The sequence below is a fragment of the Parasteatoda tepidariorum genome, chromosome 2 (genome assembly GCF_982258835.1).
Source record: "Parasteatoda tepidariorum strain Cologne lab strain chromosome 2, Ptep-v5.0, whole genome shotgun sequence".
In the NCBI taxonomy this organism is placed as follows: Eukaryota; Metazoa; Arthropoda; class Arachnida; order Araneae; family Theridiidae; genus Parasteatoda; species Parasteatoda tepidariorum.
This window is the reverse complement of record NC_141756.1, coordinates 54,178,994-54,195,621: the sequence shown is the minus strand read 5'-3', so window position 1 is coordinate 54,195,621 and position 16,628 is coordinate 54,178,994. Positions and strand designations below refer to the sequence as shown.

At 28.9% G+C, this 16,628-nt stretch overlaps 1 protein-coding gene across 1 annotated transcript in view; it reads left to right on the top strand.

The window, feature by feature from the left end:
- LOC107437908 (trypsin-1) overlaps nt 1–15,965 on the top strand; it is a 30,667-nt gene extending 14,702 nt beyond the window's left edge. Inside the window, exons 3-6 of the mRNA XM_016050046.4 lie at nt 826–926; nt 3,999–4,273; nt 8,267–8,427; nt 15,428–15,965. Coding sequence (XP_015905532.1) covers nt 826–926; nt 3,999–4,273; nt 8,267–8,427; nt 15,428–15,598 — 708 coding nt within the window. The 3' untranslated portion in view covers nt 15,599–15,965. The remainder of the gene's footprint in view (nt 1–825; nt 927–3,998; nt 4,274–8,266; nt 8,428–15,427) is intronic.
- Nucleotides 15,966–16,628: the final 663 nt, after the last annotated feature.

The window sequence follows — 16,628 nt, the reverse complement described above, 5'->3', positions numbered from 1 at the left end:
TTTTTTGCTGCAAGGTGCACAATTTATTTCATCATTTTAAGGAATGCAATTTTGAACGGCAAAATACAAACTTTGAACGAAATCGGTCGAATATTTCCTGATAAATCAAATTTTTAAAAATTCGATTTCTCAGGAACTATTCGACCGATTTTGCACAAATTTTCTATTTTGCTATTCAAAATTACTATCTTTAAAAAGATGTAAAAATTTGTTTGCCTTCAGACTCAAATTTTTTCTCTGTTTTTAAATAATCTATATTTTCTGCATTCTCTATTTTTAAATAAAATAATATTAAATAATAAATCTTTTTTAAAGCTATTTTTTGCATGGAATAACGTTTGGATCAAGGACTTATATAATTGTTTGCATAAAATTTCCGATTCTCCTAAATTCTCAGTTAGTTCTCGCTAAATTTGCTAAAATAAAAAATTCTCGAGTTATAACTAAATGCGCAAAAAATAAATTTGATAACTCAGGGGTTCAAACTTTGGGACAGCTATCCTGACCAAACTATGGGGATCATATTTCCCAGATCATGGTTATCCCCTGTATATTGGGGGTTATAAATCCAAATTCATTGAAAAAATGGCTATATTTATTCAGAAAAAGTACATTGTTGTGTCTTATCTTGTAATTTTAAATATCGTCAGCACTAATTAATTAGCATATTTGCGATCAGCCTCTCGAACCATTAAGATTGAATCCTAGAACATGAAGATTCGATCATTAGATCAAATTTTATTCAGCGTGGTTCGCTTATTTTTTTGCCTACTGTTCATCGAAAATATTTTCGAAAATTGACAATACTTATTTCATGTATTATAGGTGTCTGTTCGTCGTGGTGGTAGTACATTTGGAGGGCACCACTGTGGAGGAGTGATTATAAAAAAGCTTTGGATTCTCACAGCTGCTCATTGCGTAAGAAGGTGAGCAAATAGAACAATCTTAAGAATATTAAATTAGAATAATAGGATATCTACAAGTGACGTTTTGTGTATATCTCGATCCTGATTGTTTGTTGAAGCGTGATGATTAATTACTTTATCAACTGTTCTTTCCATTCTACTCCGAGAAAACCAAGCCCGTCAAGTATCCATTCTCTGAAGTGACACATTCTATTTTCTTTCACAAAGATTCTTTTACAAAGATTTCAATTCTTTCACTTCTTATTTCTTACTTAAAACAAAGACAGGCACGAAGCCATGTTGAGCATTAAACAAACTAATTATGTATCGAAGTGACAAAGTACACAAAACAAAACTATATCACGGTTTCAATAAAATACGTAAACAATAATACATCTATGTTAGGTAAAGGACATGAAAGCGAAATAATTATGTTATAGCAAATTCGATGCGTGATACAAGTTGTATTTAATTAATTCTACGTTAATTAACATTCTAACTTATGTGGCGGGACTTAGCTCTACTTTAACACGCCATCTTTATAACGATCGATTTATAAGCGATCAGCTAGAGCTTAGATCATAGGTCACATGTCTATGTAAAATGTTCTAGGATTCATTCGTAATGGCTCTAAGAGTTGGCCTCAAATATGCCAATTAATAAATGCAGACGATACTTTAAGTTACGAAGTCAGGCACAAAAACGTAGTTTCTGTGGCCTTTTCTGTACCTTTTCTTCGACGAAATCGCATTTCTAACCCCCAAAACGTAGGGGATAGTCGCAATCTAGAGAATATGATCCCAATAATTTAGTCATTAAAGTGCTCCAAAGTTTGGATCATGTTAATTTTATTTTTTGAGTATTTCTCTATATCTCGAGATCTTTTAAGCGAATTAAAAAAATTTTGCACTTCTTTTGCACAAAATTCCCTTATCTCAGGATAATTCCATACAAAAATAATTTTCAGTAAATATTTATTTTTTTTTATTTTTCTATTTGTTAATGGTTGAAAAAATGCTGAATTGTAAGGTATACAAATTTTTGTATCTTTTTAAAGAATATAATTTTGCATGGCAAAATATAAATTTTGAGTAAATTGGATCAAATAGTTCCTAAGAAATCAAATTTTAAATATCTGACTATTTTGAAATTCAATTTCTTAAGAACTATTCAATCAATTTTGCTCAAATTTCGTATTTTGAAATGCAAAATTATATTTTTTAAAATGATGCAAAAAATCTTTCACCTTACAATTGGAAATTTTTCGACCATTATGGAATAAAATAATAAAAAATAATATATATTTGCTAAAAGTTATTTTTTGCATGGCATTATTTTTGGTTAATAAATTTTATAATTATGTACTTTTTAAATTCCCTTTCAAAGTTCTCGAGATATAGTGAAATACTCAAAGAGTAAAATTAACATTAAGGGTTCCAAACTTTTGAGTGCTCACCTGACCAAACTATTGGGGCCGTATATTCCAGATTGCGGCTACTCCCTATAATTTGGGGATCAGAAATCTGAATTCGTCGAAAAAAAAGGCATGCTTATTCAGTGAAAGTACGATTTTGTGTCTGACTTCGTAACTTAAAATATCGTCTGCACCTATTTATTAGCATCTTTGAATTCACTCATTGGATCCATTAGGATGATTGAGTCCTAGAATTTAAAGATCCAATCATCAGATCAAAAGTTATTCAGGGTGGACCGTTTTTTTTGGCTCACTGTACCTATATAAATTAAACTAAATTCAAGCTTCTTCATTACAGTTAATCTTAAAGGTTAGAATTGATAAATATAATGATATTACTATATTTATGTTAACTCGAAAACCATTAATCTGCACAATATCTAGTTAATCCGCAGATTAACTAGAATTATCTGTTCAACTGCGGAATTAAGCGTTTTCCGCAATTTATCTAGGAAATGTGAGCATTAACAAATTCTGAAATATTAAAGTTCAATAATTTGTTTATATCATTCTCTTTACTAATTTGTTGATTGTTGGATTGTATTTAACTTGATTCTTAAAGTACCGAAAAATAAATAGCTAATATTACTTTAAAGCCCTGAAATATAATAATATTTTAAATGATTTGATTCTATTTCTTAAAGTGACTGATGATTGATTAATGTGCTGATGGTTTAATTGCAGTTACTTTATTTTAGATAGCAAAAAATATTTCAATAACTTTATGTTAATTTGTTAATTTAAAAGCGCAGAAACGTTGCTGGTGTTTCAGACAAACTCTTACTTTTACTTTTACGAGTGCTTGATAGTGATGTACAGATTATCTAGGTAATTTTGGAAATAAATAAATTTTTTGGATTCAATTCCAAAGATCACACTAGTTAATATGCGTATTAGCTGTATAATTTGCAGATCTAGGTAATTTTAGAAATAAATCAATTTTTTGGATTCAATTCCACGGATCAGACTAGTTAACATGCGTATTAGCTAGATAATCTGCAGATCTAGGTTATTTTAGAAATAAATAAATTTTTTCGATTCAATTCCACGGATCACACTAGTTAATACGCGTATTAGCTAGGTAATCTGCACAGATAGGTTATTTTGGAAATAAATCAATTTTTTGGATTCAATTGCACGGATCACACTAGTTAATACGCGTATTAGCTAAATAGTCTGCAGAGATAGGTTATTTCAGAAATAAATCAATTTTTTGAATTCAATTGCACGAATCACACTAGTTAATATGCGTATTAGCTAGATAATCAGCAGAGATAGGTTATTTTGGAAATAAATCATTTTTTTGTATTCAATTCCACGAATCACACAAGTGAATATACGTATTAGCTAGATAATCTGCATATCTAGGTTACTTTGGAAATAAATAAATTTTTTGGATTAAATTCCCCGGATCACACTAGCTAATTAGTTAATATGCGTATTAGCTAGATAATCTGTAGAATAACTGATTTCTACCCTTTCGCGGTAATATTTAAATCAAAATGAAAAGAATAAAGCTTAAACAATTCAAACATTGCAGCTTCAAACAGATACATTAGAAAAACATTAATTACAATTCATGCTAGAATTAAGCAAAACCCATTCTTTTTTTATTGCAGTTACTCTCCAAAACATTTAACGGTAAGAGTTGGAGAATATGATCTGACAAAATTAGAAAACTTTCATTCTGAGGAAGATTATTCGATCGAAAAGATAATCTTACATCCAAAACTGAATCACCCGAAGCGATACAATAATGACATAGCTCTACTGAAACTGACGAAGCCTATTAAATATGATAGTTACGTGGGACCCTCTTGTCTGCCTCAGGAGGACGAGGATTTTTCTGGACAGGAAGGAACAATTATGGGCTGGGGTTTTCTATCCGAGAATGGTAAGAATGTTGTTATAGTTGAAGTTTTATTTCATAAATTTAAAAGATGTTCGAAACTCATTCGGTTTACATTTTTAAAAAATGTTCAAGGATCATTAATGTTCTTTTTTTTTGTTAACAATTCAATAATTTCAGTGCAAGAAGTATAAAAAATAATTGTATTTTTCAGTAATATCATATAACCAGGAAATATCAAAATAATGTACCTAATGGTTATTCCTAACAATCGATATGCTAAGTGAAAGAGAAATACAAGGTTTGAAATCGTGACCATCTCTGAAATGATTTTTTTGTAGTGAGGTACCTTTACCAAAACATGTAAATTTTTAATACCTTTCAATAAATCAAAAATTTTGAAAGATCTGTGATTGACGATGAGTAAGTTTTTGATAATTTTTCAGAATATATTAAAGTTTATGCATTTTACAGCAGTCTCAAATTTAAAAAAAAAGTACAAAATTTCTTCTATATTCTTATTTTTATAGTTAAGTGATATTTTGATATATTCAGAAAAATAAACAAAAAAGAAGAAATGAATATAGAAAGTTAAGGGGAAGCTTGTTTAATAACTTCTCGGAATTATATATCTTCAAAACCCACTATTTACTAATGACAACTTTTTGAACCTGAAAAATTGGTTTCTAAATAATTATTTCATTTTGAGATGAAGATTTTCCACATAAAAAGACAAACTTGTCTCACTATCAGCTTAAAAAACATATAAACTCTTAAAGAATAATTTTTAATTATTTTATTTTGTAAAAATAATAAATAAATTATTCAAGAATAGACTGCTGACTGACGTTCAAAACTGTCTTGTTCAGGACAAGCAAATATCAAAACAATCTAATTGTACTAAATTTAATGAACAAAATATAAAACTATAATTCAATGGTTAATTAATAATTTAATTAATGCAAAAAACATCAATTTTAATGTTAAAATAATCATTAAATTTTATTGTTGAGTTAATCTAAATACCGGAATTAAGATATCTCTCTGGGTATAAAAACAGAAAGAGAAGATTATATAAATCTTTTTATGTATTATTTAATTACGTTTTTTAATACTGCCTTTCATGGAGCATTTCAGATAATCCTATTCATGTTAATCGAGAGTCCTTCGTAATGTGTTGTTATTTCTAATCCTTCACAATATAGCCTTAGCTATATCAAATCCATGAGTCCAAACACTCTGGCAAAGTCACACACCAAAATTGGTTGCAAGAGAATGTCCCCCAAGGAAAATTTCAGGCAATCAAGTATGTGTTTGGGGAAGCAGGTTTCAATCTTTGTAATATGTCCTCTTTAATATCCTATTATCTTTATCCTTTGTAATATCCTTCGTAAGTATTGATATCGTGTAAATTTTAAGTTCCTTTATGAGGAAAATTAAGACTAAAGGAAATTTATTCCAGGTCTCAAAATTTCAAATAAAAGTAAAATATCGCCCCTAGTATCAATATTATATGGTAGTATAATTAGAAAAGTGACACGATTGCACAGTGTTTCAGGCATTGAGCTATCATTGTGCTTAACCTGGGTTCCATCTTCTGTGGCAACTTGAAGTCAACCCAAATTCAGATCAAGGGGTCCTAGCTTGTCTGAGAAAGAAGGACGAATGGTGCGCACTGTTAACCACATCATCATATCGTAGATCTATAAAGTGTTTTTAACGAACCTCCATGGCCACTTGGGCAAGTTGCGAATAGGCATTACTTCATAAAGGTATAAAAAGATCTCCAGTTGTATTTAACGAGCCAACAAAGTTTCTCCAATCCTTATGTAATTTAAACCTCCATTCCATATGATATACCAGCAGCTCACTCAACTGAGGATTTTAGAAACATTCTCATTTCATAAACATCACTTTCATGTCATAAAAAAACCATAACTCATAAAAATAGAATCCATTATATGATTTGAAAATTTATATTACATTGATTTGTTTCACATTTTTCATTTACAGTGCCCCAGTAGTTTTCTCTACAGTTTTCATTTGTTACAATAATTATTTAATTTTAATTGCACGTGCGGAACGAATGTGAGTGTCACGGATGATAAGGCCAGTGTGTTCTGAGGACTTTTTTTAATCTTTAATTTTGCTGGCAAAATGGCGTATTCCCATTTAAGTTTCAGTTATGTTTCAGAAATTTTTTCCATTTTTAAAAAGCTTTTTCTTTTCTTTAAAAATGATTTTATGGAGCAATTTTGGATACGTAACATTTTGTGAGTAAGCAGAATATTTTTGGCCCGTATTTTTTGAACCAGCTTTTATTTATTTTAATCATATTAATGTCATTTTTTTTATTTACAGAAACTTGTTAGTTTAAATTCTCACTATATTTTTTTTATTATTTTGTGTTAACAATAAACACAACGCTTCAAAATTAGGTTCGTTATGCATCATAATTTATAAATGTATTCTCAAGGTTGGAATTTTATGTGAGATATGGTCTGATTTTATTGATATTGAAGGTTTTATCCAAAATAAAAAATGATGAGAACGAGATTCATAGAAATTGTTCCATGTTTAAATTAGATTAATAGACATAAAAGAAAGTGTCTAACAATGATCAAAGTGACGTGAGGACGCTTAAATTATAATTTTCCATTAGCCCTGCATGCAAAATAATTTTTTATTATTTTGAATAATAATGCTTACTAAATAAGCATAATTAAACTATGCTTATTAAAAATATATTTCAATTATATTCTATTATTTAAATGCAAATAGTACTTCTAAAACTAATGAAATTTGTAGTTTGTGTAAAAAAAAGTCTTTCTCTGTCAACAGTAATTAAAAAAATAATACTTTTTTATTCTTTCTCATTTAAATTAATTTATTCTTCATTTATTATCAAACTCAAAAATTTACCTTTATAAATTATTAACCGCATTAATTTTGAATAAAATACTATCATTTTACTTTTTCAGTTGTTCAATTGTAAAAATTAAATAAAGATTTTAACCCTTTTAGTTAGAAATGTTAAGTAATTTAGCTTAATAGTGTTTTGAAGCAATAGTAAGCATTAATATTATATTTTTACGAGCTTTTAATTCCAAATGTTAAAAAAAAAATTGTAAATGAACAAAAAAATTAAACAAAAATAATTAATTTAAATATTAAAAACAACCACTGTAATAAAAAAATCTGATTTCTCTAAAAAAAATATTAAATTAAGACTTCTTTTAAAAATACCATCTTTCAGATTTGTTGCGATATTAATACAGTGCAAAGGTTAACAATACTATCTCACTTCTCAAACTAGATCACACAATTCTATAATTTAACTTGAACTGAGGTATGATTCCATTTAACTCCTTATTGGAGATGAAGTAAATTTTTGTACCGTATTGTAATTCAAGTTACCGATATTATATTTCATCGTCTGGAACTGCAACTTATTCTAAATTGAAAATATAATGGCGAATGTGATCGTTTAGCTGGTTAAAAGTACATATTCTAAGCTGTAGGTCAGCTCTAAGCAGTATGCCAGCTTTACTTGTAAATAAATTAATTTACACACAGATAATTTGATTGCATTATAAAAATCCAACGCCATAAGCATTTGATGCATATAAAATATTTTTAGGATGATGTGAAGACATTTATAAGATTTTTTTGGAAACTTGAATGAAGGATTTTATTTTAACATTCGCTTTACCAACAGATATTTACATTTCTAAAAAATAAATAAAAACCTTTCTGGAGACATTTTGAAGCTTTCTTAAAAAGTAACAACGGTTGCAGAGAAATAGTTCTGACACTCATCTATTATTTTTACGCTGTAATGACAAAAGCTTCCTTCAAATTTTCGAGTGTGGCATCACTTTTAAACAACGTTATTGGAATAACTATTATGTTTTTTTAAGCAACTTTTTTCATTCCAAAGGAACATTTTCGTGTCTTTGAGAAAAAGTATTAATAAAAACATTGTTGTAGATTTTAAACTTCACCGAATTTTAGAAAAGAAATTTATTCTTCTTTTAGGTGGAGAACGCTCTAATGTTTTGCAAAAACTTCTTGTTCCCATAATGAATATAACTGAATGCCAGCTCTTGTATGATGAAGCAAATTTAATGAGAAGGGTAGAATTTATTCCAGGACAAGTATGCGCCGGATACAAAGAAGGAAAAAAAGATTCTTGCCAAGTATACTTAAAAATTTCTTATTTTATTACTTTGAACAACTTTTAGTTCAATTAGAATTTTCCACACAAAATTTAAATATATATTGTTTAATTCTTTTTAATATCATGTAAATATACACCGACGGGCCATTACATTATGACCACCCTGCTAATAACATGTAGGACCACCTTTAGCCCTCAAAACTGCTAGCACCCGCCGTGGCATTAATTCCACAAGTTGCTGATAGATAGTCTGAGGTATCTGGTACCAAGCGCTCACCAACTGGTCCTGCAATTCCCTCACATTGCGAGGGGGTAGAGTGGCAGCACGAATTTGGTTTTCCAAGTAGGACCACAAATGCTCTATTGAATTAATGTCAGGTGAATTTGGGGGCCAAGACATGACTTGAAAGTCACTGGAATGTTCCTCGAACCAATCCATGATGATTCGATCCTTTTGACATGGTGCATTATCCTGTCGGTAAACACCATACCCTGCAGGAAGAACTGTTGCCATGAATGGGTGAACCTGGTCTGAAACTATGTTCAAGTAGCTTACAGACGTCAGGGATTGTTCTATGAGGATTATGGGTCCTAATGTGCCCCATGAAAACATTGTTCCTGGGCGAGAAACCATGAAAACATGGGCGAGCCCATTGTTATCGATGGAGGGTGGTCATAATGTAATGGCTCTTCGGTGTATATGACGTAGCAGAAGCTCTTCTATCTGGTTTGTAATCGTAACTTAAATATCAATATTTAATTTTACATCACGATTTTGTTCTTCAATATATACCTAACATTTATATTTTATAGTATCAAAATAACGTTAATAACAGAGAATAACATAAATTGAAAATAATCAAGAATTATGGATTAATTAAGAATTATCAACTATTATAATCTCTTACCACATCACATATTCAATTTCTATGACCACAATACCTATTATTTCAATATTAGTGTCTCCATTACCACAAATAATTAAGCATCAATGCATTAATAATAAATTTATAAATTGGCCTTTAAAGGTGCCTGGAAACAGAATCGTTCCAAATTATTTTGAAATTAAAGATTTTATTGTAAATTCGATTCGGTATGTTAAAACGTCGCCATGTTTGGTATATTATTAGCTCCAATGATACTTGATTAATTGTGGTAAAAAGTGCTATTGATAAAAACAGCGTTATTGCTTCACGATAGATTTCGAGAAAAGTGATTTGGCAACTGTTTTCTTTTTATTGCTAATGCAATGAACACTAAAAGAAAATTTCAAAAAACTGATAAAACTGAATTTATTTTTAATAAAATATATTTTTTTGTAATATGTAACTTATTATACAAAATTGCCAAACATATATAAATCTCAATTTTGATTTCTTTTTTTGTCGCTTACGATAATTTTTCTATTGCACGGCAGTTTTATGGTGCGCCAAATAAGAAATAAACCACCAAGAATAACTTTTGATCGGAACTTCACGTTCTAGGACTCAATCTTAATGGTTCGAAAGGGTAATATCAAATATGCTAATGAATTAGTGCAGACAATACTTTTAGGTTACGAAATCAGACACAAAAATGTAGTTATTCTGAATATATATACCTTTTTTTGACGGATTGTATTTCTAACCCCCAAAACATAGTGGATATCTGCGATTTGGGAAATATGGTCACAATTGTTTAACCAGGAGAGTGGTCCGAAGTTTGGCCCCTTAATATTAATTTTACTACTCGCGTATTTCATCATATCTCGGAAAATTTTTAAGTTAATTGAAATATTTCTGCTCACATTTATAATATGTACTTATCCAAAGACAGTTTCATGCAAAAAATAATTTTAGTAAGTATTTACTATTTTTAACTCTGTCGAATAGTTCCTGAGAAATCGAATTTATAAAAGTTGTATGCTTAAAATTCCATTTATCAGGAACTATTCGACCGAGTTCACTCAGATTTTGTATTTTGACATTAATAAATAAATGACTATTAATAAATAAAAAAAATGATGAATATTTACTAAAAGTAAATTTTTGCTTGAAATTATCTTTGGATAAACGATAGTTATAATTTTGTTCACAAATTTTAAATTCGTTTAAACAGTTCTCGAGATGTAATGAAATATGCAATTAGTGAAACTAACATTTAGAGGTCTAAGCTTTGGACAAATCCATTGAAAAGAAAGGTATGCGTATACAGAGAAAGTACATTTTCGTGTCTTGTTTCGTAACTTAAAATATCATCGGCACTAATTAATTAGCATATTTTAGCTTACCCCTCAAACCATTAAGATTGACTTCTAGAATGCGAAGATCCGATCACTCTAGATCAAAAGTTTTTCAGGGTTTTCCGTTTCCTTATTTTGCACGCTATACTTATAGATAGATAATAGGTATTAGGTACCTAATTTCAGTACTATGACAATAATCTTTTTACGTCTCCTAAACGGGTAGGCGCAGCATATCCTCCTTTGGATCCTGAGCCATAAAACTCCACATTCAATCAATCTGCCTCCTAACTATATAGGAGAAACTGGGATAAGACCGGGTAGCTAAAATTTATATATCATTCCTGAGAACTCATTGATGTACTACTTTTTTTATAAATTATTTTTTTGTCATATGCCAGCCATTTTGTCATAATATGCCATTTTGTCATAATGATGTCATATCACCCGGTTATTTTTTTGTCATATGCCAGCCATTTTGTCATAATATGCCATTTTGTCATAATGATGTCATATCACCCGGTTATTTTTTTGTCATATGCCAGCCATTTTGTCATAATATGCCATTTTGTCATAATGATGTCATATCACCCGGTTATTTTTTTGTCATATGCCAGCCATTTTGTCATAATATGCCATTTTGTCATAATGATGTCATATCACCCGGTTCCGGTAAAATCGGGTACACATGTTAATACTTTGTAAAATTTAGAGCTGCAAGAATTTCAGTGAAAAAGTAGCAGACATTTGTATTTTGACAAAAATTATTGAAAAAAATTATGCATATAATTTACAAATGATGTGAAGTATCTTCAGGAAATGCACCAAAATCTAAGGCTTTTTGTGCCTTGAGGAAGGGGTTCGCAATAAATTTTTACTGGGGCCAGTGAAACCATTGCTTTGCCTTTATAAAGTTATGTTCTCCATCCTCTACACTGCAGATTTCATGGGCCCAGCATAGGCACACATTAAGGGGAACAGTATGGTCGGGTAGTACACGGTTTTAATTTTCCCGAGAACAGAGGTTAGTTTTACCCTGTATAGCAGAGTAGAGGTTAGCAAAACAAAAACTATTGAACTAAATCCTTATAGTTGATTGGGGCATGAACTTAAAATAAGCTGGTTTAAAAATAATTTTTACAGCTATAATGACCAATAAATAAGGATTGTTTAAAAACAAGAGAACATCAGAGAGTCGAGATAGTAAAAAAATAGGTAAATCCTTCTTCTTGTCTAAAATGTAATTCAGAGTTTGTCCGCTACAAGACGAAACTAATTTTCAATCAATCAAAGTGCCTGCTCGCAGCCAACTCTCCCCTACATTTTCTTACTGTCCCTAAATTTTTAAATCCTAAATAAATGCAAATATTTATTTTAATTATTTGTGTATTATTTAATGCACAATTTTTGCCAAAAATAACTTTCTCAATAATTTAAACATGGTTAAAAAAAACTATAGCATAAAACAAAATGACTGCTGATTTTTTTCAGTGAAACCATGAGGTTTTTAGAGAGTTTAAAACAAACGAGTTTTGAAGCCAACTTTACAGGCGAGGTGCATATTTTCTGCTGATTTAGAATACGTTGAAAAACCAATTTTTTGTTGATTACAACTAATATCTAATCACTTACACTTGGTGTTCCGCATATCAAAATCACATTAAAACTTTTGAATTATAACTTTCAACAAAGAGTTTTACTCTTATACAAAATGAAAAAAAAAGTCAATTTCTTGACAAATTTTTTTTTACTATCATTAAGATCCCTTAATAATTTATAATTATGACGCAGTTCAGGAAATAAATTAATAACATCTTTGCTTTATTGAGGTAATACTTTTCTAATACTTATTAGTTACGGAAAACTACAATGCCACAAAATTGAAAAATATAAAATTCATTTACCTTCTTTTTCTGTCAATAATGGATATCTGAATAGCTTTTTCTCAAAAAGGTTGTTTCAGCAAATGGGAGTTAAAATCATAACGAAAATGGTGAACTATATCAATAAATACCAGTTATATAGTAGAAAATAGATTAAAATCATAGTTTAAATGACGAATTCCCCTTTTTTTTATTTCGAAGAATATTTTACAGGATTTACTTAGTTTCATATGTTGAACTTGCAGAATCATAATATTATAATAAACTTTAAGAAACTTAATGAACATTCAAAATCGTTTTAGTTTTTAAAGAAAAACTTTTGTTATAATTACAGTTAAAATTTTAAATCGTTTGCATTTTGTAACACGGCAATCATTTTAACAACCATTTTTTTTTCTTTTATCTGCTTCATATATAAATATTAAAAAAAAGAAACGTTGCTATGTCAATTAAAATAAAAAAAGTAAAAATTATCTTTAAAATAAAAAAGGAAATTCGAATTTATTAAAGTTATGTTGCTTAAAAGCATAAACTTTGGAACTTGCTTAAGAACAATCCATTCTGACGTCATCACGATGCTTTTTGAAAAGTTTCTCTTAGCCCAACTGTCACTAGCAACACTTAAAGGAAATGTTACAGTAGCTTTAAATATTTGATACCCTGTGCTTATAATTTATGTATATGTTACGTTTTTGATTATTTCTGTTCGATTATGTCAGGAAAGATGGTTATGTATAGGTTCGTGACCTACGAGATACGAGTCAGGTTGCGATTGGTAGCATAAATGAGTGTGAGTGGTTAGAAAGTTGTGTTTTTGCTTGCTTCATTTCAATAAAAATAATTGAATGAATATGGCATCTTTACATGGCATCTTTACTTTTCATCTGTTTATTAATATTAAATAATAAGCATGCTGAGATATTATTAATATTAGCATAAGCAAAATATTAATATTAATAAGCATAGCCTGCGGGTCAATAATTTTGTTAACCTCAATAAATAACCATACATTAAACTTTTGCTTCGTTACGACTATTTTTTTTGAGAAATAACACATTAAATGCAAATCTGAAATTATTAAAAATAAGCTACAATATGAAAAAAAGTTGTACAAACAATATTCAGCAAGAAACTATTATATCGAGTATTTTTCCTTAGCTGTACCTAATAAATTTTTTCATTATTTAATGCTTATTATTTAGTATTAATAAACAGATAAAAAGTAAAGATGCCATGTAAAAAACAGCATAAATTTGAAAATTTAATAAAGATTTTTTAAGCATATATTTAATAATCTTATTCAAAAGAGATGAAAAGAATAAACAAAATATTTCTAGAGGCAACGCGAGTTTATTTATATTAAATAATAAGCATTAAATAATGAAAAAATTTATTAGGTACAGCTAAGGAAAAATATTCGATATAATAGTTCCTTGCTGAATATTGCTTGTACAACCTTTTTATATATTGTAGCTTATTTTTACTAATTTCAGATTTTCATTTAATGTGTTATTTCTCCAAACAAAATAGTCGCAACGAAGCAAAAGTTTAATGTATGGTTATTTATTGAGTTTAACAAAATTATTGACTCACAGGCTTCTCCCATATATATATTTCAGAAGTAAATAGCCTAAAACAATTGAACGTATTTAATTTTCAAAAAACTTTTACATTACAAAGAAAGCAACCTCCTAAGTAAATATTTTTAATGACAAAACAAATATACGGGGAAAAGAACTTACTACATTTAAAAAAGTGTTTTCAAAACAAAATCAATTTTTAAACAGAGAGAATTCAAGATCACGCATTAAATATATATTTTCCAAAGGGCAAAAACCAGTATACAAATATCGGAGCTGAAACAAGCTTTAACTTATAACCTTTTGAAAGAAGATTAAATTTCAATAAGTAATTTGTGCACGAATGATTTTTGCGAATAAAAACGAACGTACATTTAAACAATATCATTTATTACATTTTAACAAAGTATATGTCTACTAAATTACCAATTACCATAGTTTACGACTTAAAAAATGTATATTTTTATGTAATTCATTAACAATTATATAAGTTTTTTATGAAAATTAAAGTATTTTTTATAAGCTTTTCGTAAAAATATATATGGTTTTAAAGGATTTTACTTAAGAATATATAAACACGGAGAAAAAAAAATGTGGTAAAATTGCCATACTTTAAGGTAACGACATTTCTGGTATTAAAAAAAAAAGAAAGAAAAAGCTATAATTCTTGTTAAGAAAACCAAAATAAAAGTTATTTAAACCGTTCATTCAGCATGTTTTTCATTCATATGATAACGATTTACTAGAAATTCTGATTTTCAAAATTAAAGTGCTTATTACCACACATTTAGTAAATAATACAAAACTGAAAATTATATTTACCGAATATGTTTGTTAATGATTCTGATTTTTATACCTTGCTCTAAGTTATCGTGATAAACTTACTAAATTTTAACGCATTGTTAATTTCAGAAAAATCATTAACAAAGCTCATCGGTAGAACTTACCAAAAACTTTGGTGAACCCATAGAGCCAAAAACATTGTCAATTTTACCACATTCAGGTAGTTTTAAACACACTTTTTTTCACAGTGAACTTTTCAAAAGTTTACATGACAATAGACATAATATTTTGAAGTTTTTCATAAAATAAGCTTACATTTCATAAATTTTACAAATTTTGAAGATTGTATATATAGGTAGTATATATAAAGACTAGATATATATAAATTCTGTAAGAGAAAATGCATATTTTTTATGCTGATTCTGTCTTTCAAAAGAATATTGCTTTACTGGATTGAAATACCAATAGCTTCCTTTTGATTAACTTCGTTATTATATCCTTATTTTGACCATTACTATGTATTTTCATACACCATACAATTGAATATTACAGGGAGATTCTGGAGGACCGTTAGTTGTAAGAAGAAAAGGTCGTTTTACTGTCGTCGGTGTTCTTTCAGCAGGAATAGGCTGTGCAAGACCTCTGTTACCCGGCATCTATACATCCGTCCCCTTCCATCTCACTTGGATTAATCATACAATTCAAAGAAATCATGAGATTTAAATAATTAGTACATCCACACAGAAATCATATCAATATTTAAAGAGTTTTTAAGAATCAGGTTTAGAAAAAAAAATATTTTTTATTATATGCACTTACACTTTGTCTTAAATGTTACACTTGCAATGTAAAATACAGTTGAAATATGATTCACTGTTTGAATTTAACACAAATTTTAAACAATATCATCACTAACAAAGCTTTTAGACTATCATTTATCCCTAACCAATTAGAATTATTTATCCCTAACCTTAGAGTGTTCTAAGGTATGCCACAGATATGTGTATTTCACAAATCGTACCTACTGTATTCCATTATACATTTTCTGTTTTGTAAAAACATTTTGCCTAATAAAAGGATTTTAACTGAAGAGTAATTTTTAATGGATATTATTTGATATTTCATTAGCATTTTGTGATATATTTGATGTAAAATATTTGATAAATAATGCATATTCCATCACAAGCAGCGAAAAGACACATAAATAGATATTATTGGCGTTTTCTAACTTAATTTAATAACTGAATTTTTTAACTATAAGAATCATTACATTAACAACTACATAAACTATTATCCAAATACTAAAAGGTCACTAGACAAAAAGAAGTCACCACTACTGAAATCATGAAAGTAGGTTCAAGCCGGTTGTTATATTTCCTTATTATGGACCACTTACCTCATTGAGCATATTTATTTTAACATAATAGATCATCATGTTGTCTTTCAATATCGTCAGGATGCTGAAGTATCCCTGATTTTTTAACGTGATTAACAGCAAATTTCATCGGACCGGAAGAATATAAAGCTGGTTTTATGACCCTCATACGCCTAATTACATTTCTATTGGCCTGCAAAATCACCTGACTTGAATCCCATACATAATCTGTCTAAACAAGGGGGAAAATGCCGAAATCTGAATCTCCGCTATTTAGTGGATTTGTGCGTTTCAACGAGTAACTTAATATTTATGTGATGTATCCACAAAATCTTGTTGATTCGTTTAATAACCGATTCCAGGTGGTTATCAAGACAA